The sequence below is a fragment of the Grammomys surdaster genome, unplaced genomic scaffold (genome assembly GCF_004785775.1).
Source record: "Grammomys surdaster isolate TR1022 unplaced genomic scaffold, NIH_TR_1.0 202, whole genome shotgun sequence".
NCBI lineage: Eukaryota > Metazoa > Chordata > Mammalia > Rodentia > Muridae > Grammomys > Grammomys surdaster.
The window spans coordinates 66,140-73,578 of record NW_021604647.1 but is presented as its reverse complement, the minus strand read 5'-3'; the positions used below and the strand labels follow the sequence as shown (position 1 = coordinate 73,578).

The window sequence follows — 7,439 nt, the reverse complement described above, 5'->3', positions numbered from 1 at the left end:
GTGTGTGTGTGTGTGTGTGTGTGTGTGTGTGTATAAGGGTCTTGAATGTTGTGCCTCTGGTAGGTCAACTGAGCTCCAAGGGGATAACCCCGTACTCATGAGTACATGGGCAATGCAGCCTGGCCTCTGAGTTACAAAGGGGAAAAAAGGAAAGAACAGGGGAAGGAGGGAGGGAGAGAGGTAGGAGAGAGGGAGGGAAGAAAGGGCAAGCATAGGAAGCTAAGAGATGTGGGGATGGGGGTGGGTCTGGGAGGAATGGTGGGGATAAATACGATCCAAATGCATCCTATGCTTGTACTGAATTCTCAAAGAACTCATGAAGTCTCAAGGGCTCAGCAGTGAAGAGCACTGGCTACTCCTGCAGTGGTTTGGCTCTCAGCACCTACTCAGTGGCTTATATCCATCTGTAACTCTACTTCAAAGGAACCTGACGCCCTCTCCTGACTCTGCGTGCATGTAACTACATGCATGTGGTACACGTAAACCCACACAGACACACACATGCACAGCAATCAAATGTACTCAACACTACATATAGGAGCCTGAGGTACATGAATATGAAGTTCTAAGCCAGCCTGGACTACACAGAGTGTCTCAAAAAACTAAAAATGATAAAATCCATACTACACATACTTTTCTATAATTATTTTTTACTTTTTTAAACTTATTTATTTTAATTTCACAGGAATTGGTGTTTTGCCTCTATAATGGTGTCAGATTGCTTAGAAATAGAGTTAAAAACAGCTGTGATCCACCATGTGGGTGCTGGGAATTGAACCTGGGTCCTCTGGAAAAGCAGTCAGTGCTTTTAACCTCTGAGCCATCTCTCCAGCCCCCTAAAAACTTTTTCATTTAAAAAAAAAAAATTAAGATGTGGGCATTGGTAGCACAAGCCAGCTCTCGGGAGGTAGAGGCAGGTCGATCTCTGAGTCTGAGGCCAGCCTGGTCTAACAGAGTGAGGACAGCCAGGGCTACACAGAGAAATCCTGTCTTGAAAAAGAAACAAACAAAAGGAAGGAAGGAAGAAGGAAGGAAGGAAGGAAGGAAGGAAGGAAGGAAGGAAGGAAGGAAGGAAGAGCAAACAAGCTGGTGCTCTGGTTCAGGAAACAGAATACTCTAAGCCTTTTGTTAGCTCTGTCTTTGTCATCTGTTCTCATGGCAACAGAGTCCACACAGAGTCCACAAGCCAGCTGCACCAACATAGCCTCCTATGGGAATACTGGCAACAATGACATACAGGGAGTGCAGCAGGGCTTCTAAAAGCAGCCGCCCACACTTCAGAAGTACACTATGGGATAATCTCCTGCACTGAATAAAGGCTGTCTTTGCATTATTCAAATGCTGATTTTGAGCTAAGTATAGGCCACTTTGGTATTTTTTGAGCTAAGTATAGGCCACTTTGGTATTGTTATTTCTATGAAGCATCGACTGTCTCGGTGTGCTATAAACATCTTCTCCATCACTTTCTGATTGGCTTAATAAAAAGTTGAATGCAAAATTCATGGCAAAATAAGAGAAGATAAGCAGAACTTCTCAACAGAGCTAGGAACTCTGGGAAAGAGTCAGAGGCGGGAGATTTGTCAGCCAGACATGGAGGAAGAAACAGGTACCAATACTAAGGAGAGGTAATAAGTCTGTGGCAGAACACAGCTAGGTAATTGGGTTTACTTAGATCAACAGCTGAGAGTCAGCCAGGCGGTGGTGGCGCACGCCTTTAATCCCAGCACTTGGGAGGCAGAGGCAGGTGGATTTCTGAGTTCAAGGCCAGCCTGGTCTACAGAGTGAGTTCCAGGACAGCCAGGGCTACACAGAGAAACCCTGTCTCGAAAAACCAACAAAACAAAACAACAACAACAAAAAAAACCACAGCTGAGAGTCTACCAAACTCAAGCCAAGATTTCATATTAAAAAAATCTCCTTGTCTTTACTTGGGTGGCTGGTGGGTTCTGGTTAGTGTACAGCTGAGGACTGAATTCCAGCCTATCCAGTTTTCTCTGTCAAGAGCAACACTGGCTACTACACCAGCCTCAGAACACAGCACTGGAACCAGCTGATTCTCTCCAGACACCAGGACATAGAAAAGGGCATGGCCACTCAGTGAGTGCATCTCCTACTCAATGGTGGGAGCTCACTGCTGAGCACAAGTGGAGGTTCTGAGGGCCCACACTATACAGCACAAGACACTTCTGCAGCAGGACCTGACACCTAGCGATGGAAATCACTGGAAACCAACTCTAGCAACACAGGAAGAATCAGAGGGGGAGAAGGCAGGGCACACGTGAACAGATGGATCAGCTGGAAACCAGAGGATTGCTGAATGACCAGATCCTGTGAGGACAATACTGTGGACAAGGGAAGCCGAGACAGAAAATACTAATCATGATGTTTAGCTTACAAGAATACATCAGTGTCTCCTCATCTGCTTTCTAAATGCCACAGCAAGAAAATGCCATTTAGACCCAGTTGCTGGCATTTGGGGTTCTGCCTCTCAGAGTAGAAGGTAGCTAAGCAGTCTGTTTTGAAACAGAAGCAGAGACCAGGCTTTGTTACCTGGAGGAGAGTTTCTGACCGCCAGATCTCATGGGACGCAGGGTCTGCATTCACAGATGTCTGATGAGAGATGTGTCGCTTCAAGAGGCTAGTGTGGAGGCCATAGGAGGCAAAAGGCATGGCTGGTGTCCTGACAGGATATACAGAAACAATAGTAAATTAGGTTCCTCTGCTGACATCAAATCAATGATACCAACAGTCAATACAACACACTGAATCACAGTGACACAAGGTCTGTGCGTACACTTGACATCCTCGTTATAGACTGTCCACATTGGGGGATGCAATGAGGTCACAGCTTACAACATGTTCAATTAATAACTGTAACTGAGAACAGAAGATGCTAACATAAACGATGGTTTGACATTCTTCCCCACCAAGCCCTCAAGTCAGGTACAAAGCACAGATCTGAATCTACATTAGGAAAACCTGGTCACTGATGATTAAGCACCTATCACCACCAATGCAGTCCAGGGACAGCAAAGATCTGACAGGACACTGGGAAGAGCTTGGAGTTACAATTGTGGTGACTGATCCTCTCCTACTTACTCAGCCCAAGTTGGGGCTAGGCATGAGCAGATAGCCATGGAAAGAGAGCCTGCACCCACTCTGCCAAACACGCCTAGGGACCTCTGCCACAGTCAAGTATAGGGAGAATAAGAACCAAAGGACTACAGAGATGACCTCTGTCCTTATTGGGGATTTCGTCAACTTGAGGAATCTCAAGTGAAAAAAATGCCCCCAATTGAACTGCCGATCGCAAGTCTGTCATGCATTTTCTTGTTCAATAGTTGATACAGGAGAGCCCAGGCAATTGGGGTGAGGGGTACCACCCCCATGCAGATAGTCCTCAGTTACATTAGGAAACAGGCTGAATAAGCCATGAGGAGCAAGCCAGTAAGAAGCGTTCCGCCAAGGCTTGTGCTTTAGCTCCTGCCTTGACTTCCCTCAGTGGTGGAGATGAGATGAAACATTTCTCCTCACACTGCTTTGCTCATGATCTTTATCTCAGCAGTAGAAACCTAAGACAACTGCACACAGTGGGTGGGTAGCTAGTGAACATAAACAGAGGTAAGAGTTGATCACGGCCTGGTAGCATGCTATCTTCCCACAGTGGACAGATGCACTGTGCTCAATCAAGACGTGTGATGGCTTCTAGGGAACACACTGGGATACCAAATGGTCACCCCAACACTCCGGAGGTGAAAGCAAGAGGATCATGAATTTCAAGTTGGCCTAGGCTACACAGTGTGAGTGACAGGACAAAACAAAACACCAACCACATGTTTTACAAAAAAGCAGACAGAAGACGAGAGTAATAGCTGTGTCGGCAATTTGGAAATCTGGGTTAAAAGGCTTGTGAAAGTTCTATCTGGCAACTTTTCTGTAAGTGTGACATTACTTCAAAATGAAAAGCCAAAACACGCCAACACACTAGGTCCGTATGAATCAGTTAGGCCCTGAATTCTGCCTTGGAGTGGATACGATTTACTGGACCTTCAAGCCCCTCTCCCCAGCTACAGCACTGCCAGAGAGCAGAGTGAGGTCACCAGCTATGGGCCATGACCACCTCAGAAGCCTCACTTCCCAAGTCTCTCTCCATATTTTGAGGGCATCTCCCCACAGAGTGAGTTTTATTTAGATGAAGGCAAGACCTGGTACATGGGCTGGACCAAAACAATGCACCAGTGCCTGCCTACAGCCTCCTAGAGCAGGTAGTGGGACAGTGAAGTCAGGGAGGGAGCAGAGGAGCTTCAACAACTCCTGTTGTGGCAGAAGGGTTCCTAAGAATGGACCTAAAGGCTCTGGGCTAAAGGCTCACCAAAAGCTTAGAACAAACAGCTAGAGAGGCACCGAGCCACTCTCAAGCTACAGGGGTGACACATCTCCAACTGTGCAATGCAGCATAAGGCTTATCTTGTGTGGCCTGCACAAACAGCTTTTCAGCCCAGGCTCTCCCCTTGATTTCTACAAGCATCCCTCCGCCTCCACTCAACTCACTGCTTTGGTAGGACTCAGACCCCATCTGCCATTGAGGGCTCCTGACTACGTCAATGAAGCCAGAGACAAGTTTTCCCACTCCTGTCTTTGCTAGGGCAAGAGAAGTTGAGACTTGAACCTTGAACATGGATGCCAATACTTAACTGAGCAATGCTTGGGCAATGCCTTTAATGAAGCCACTCCCCATAGAAGAACCAGGTCTTAATAGTCAAGGCAGCCTTACCTGGGAGCTGGTGAGGGGCTGGAGCCTCCTGGACTGGAGCAGAGTGGTGGAGGCACGGTGCCTTCAGTGGGTAGGAACCACGATAGGTACCTATCCACCAGGATGAAATAGGCGCAGTCTGAAGTACGAACATGAAGGGACACAGGCATTGGCTAGAAAACAAACATTGTTGTTAGTGCTCCAATCAGTGGCCATCACAGGCCCTGGGCCTTCACTGTGGGATCTGTACAACAAGCCACACTCAAGAGTTCTCCCTTCTGTACCTTTTGAGAGATGAGGCTCAAAGCAAAGTAGAACATATAGTATTCGAATGGATCTGATCAGAGAGTCAAGGGGCAAATGCAGAGGTCACCTTCCACAGTGTGCTGGCCCCACACCTCCCACACCATGGGTCATCAAAGGATACTGAGGGCCAGGTTCAAACCAAGGCCTCCAGTTGGGGGAAACTGGACCTTGTTGTGGTACAGAGGACTGTCAGGGAGGACATTCTCTTGAATGGATGCCTTCACAGGGCCCTGCAAACAGAGGCAGTCAACAGCATGGTGACCTTCAGCTGTTCTAGCACTATGGGGGAGGCTGCTGAGGCAGACACCAACACATAAACCCTACTTTATGGAACAAAGCAGAACAGTGTCTGTCTGCTGCGGAGAGAATGGTTTAGAATTTTTCCTCTAGTCATAAAGCTTCACACACACACAAGGGTAAGAACTGGATGTGTTTGAGTCTATCTCCTCCTGAGCATCACACTTCAACTTGCCCTGAAGGTCTGAGGCCTCTGGAAAGCAAAGCACTGCAGTCATTCAGGCTTCTTGCTCCTCAGACCACAGAGCAACATCTCCACCAATGATTCTTTTTTTTTTTTTTTTGGTTTTTCGAGACAGGGTTTCTCTGTGTAGCCCTGGTTGTCCTGGAGCTCACTCTGTAGAGCAGGCTGGCCTCGAACTCAGAAATCCGCCTGCCTCTGCCTCCCAAGTGCTGGGATTAAAGGCATGCGCCACCACCGCCCTGTGTCCACCAATGATTCTAATGAGCTTTTTAAAACAATACTCTGCCCACCCACACAGCACAGCTTCCCACCTGGGCCCTCTCCACTCAGTGCTACTTACCACCAGGGCTTACTTACAGGAAGACAGGAGACAGGAAAGTCAAAGTTATAGTCTTCAGCTTGAAGCTTATAAACCAGCTTCATCATTGGGCCACTAAACATAAAATTTAAAACGGGGAGGAGTGTGTCACATGAGGAAGCACTCAGCCCTTCTCAAGTAGTAAACCTACATACCTTGGGTCTAGAAATTCCATTGCTATGTTGTACTCCACAGGGTTCACACGTCCCTGTAGGCATCGAAGATTCCAACCAACAAGGACACCATCCAGGCTGCCAAAGATGCTCTCCACCAGCCATGGGAAGATGGCATGTAACTCCTGAAACAATGCACAGTGAGGCAGCTGGAATGCTCACTGAAGACCGCCCATCCCTGACGGTGCTCCAGCTTCACCACACACTGCTCACTGGAGGTCACTCTGATGCAGACTCACAGAAGCTCAGTTCCAATGGTGAACTGAATTCTCCCACTAGCACATAACACATTAACCTTATAATTGTGCTAATTAAGTTGCCCTTTGACTAAAATCTTTTTAAAGAAATATTTATTTTTATTACTTTAAAAATTATGTGTATACGCATGAGTGTGTGCACATGAGTACAGGTATCGGTGGAGGTCAGAGCAGATGTCAGATCTAGAGCTGTAGTTACAGTTACACATGGCTGTGAGCTGCCTGTCATGGGTACTGGAAACTAAAGGTGGGCTTCTCTGCAGGAGCACCAAGTGCTCTTAACCACTGAGCTATCTCTTCAGTCTCCCTTCCTCCCTCTGCCAATGTTTTTGTCTTGTTTTGCTTTGCTTTTTTGAGACAGAGTCTTCCTATTTAATAGGATGGCCTTCAACTCACAGAAATCCTCCTGCCTTAGCCTCTCAATTGCTGAGACTACTGTTAGTGTGCACCATCATACTCAGCCAAGTGTAACGTTTTTATGACTGGTGATGTAATTCAGTGACAGAGCACGTGCACATCATGTACAACCCCAGCATTCAGTCCTCATGTCACAAAACACCACCACCAACAAACAAACCTATAGTGGGGTAGAAAAACAGTCAGTGAACGCTTGTTGTACAAGCATGAAAACCTGAGTTTGATCAGAAACTCAGCACCCATACAAAAATAGAGGTGTTAAATCCCAGTGCTAAGAAGGAAGAGACAAGAGAATCCGTGGGGTTTGCTGGCCACCCAGTCTGCAAGGCCCAGGTCCCAGTGAGACCTCAAAAAAAAAAAAAGGGTGGACAGCTGATAAACAACAAACCTTTGGCATACACACTCGAACACATGCACATACATGTATACCTTCACACACACATATATACACAAACACATGTGTACCTTGACACACACAAACACCATTCCCCAAAACCCTTCTTAACAGACATCTATTTAAAAGGAAAGCTATCGCCGGGCAGTGGTGGCGCACACCTTTAGTCCCAGCACCTGGGAGGCAGAGACAGGCAGATTTCTGAGTTCGAGGCCAGCCTGGTCTACAGAGTGAGTTCCAGGACAGCCCAGGTTATAAAGAGAAACCCTGTCTTGAAAAACCAAAAAAAAAAAAAAAAAA

General features: G+C 46.9%; 1 protein-coding gene across 1 annotated transcript in view; it reads right to left on the bottom strand.

Annotated features, from left to right (window-relative positions):
- Smpd4 (sphingomyelin phosphodiesterase 4) overlaps positions 1–7,439 on the bottom strand; it is a 24,156-nt gene that overhangs the window by 11,867 nt on the left and 4,850 nt on the right. The window contains 6 exon segments of the mRNA XM_028770511.1: positions 2,551–2,680; positions 4,775–4,926; positions 5,038–5,090; positions 5,181–5,289; positions 5,898–5,973; positions 6,054–6,196. Coding sequence (XP_028626344.1) covers positions 2,551–2,680; positions 4,775–4,926; positions 5,038–5,090; positions 5,181–5,289; positions 5,898–5,973; positions 6,054–6,196 — 663 coding nt within the window.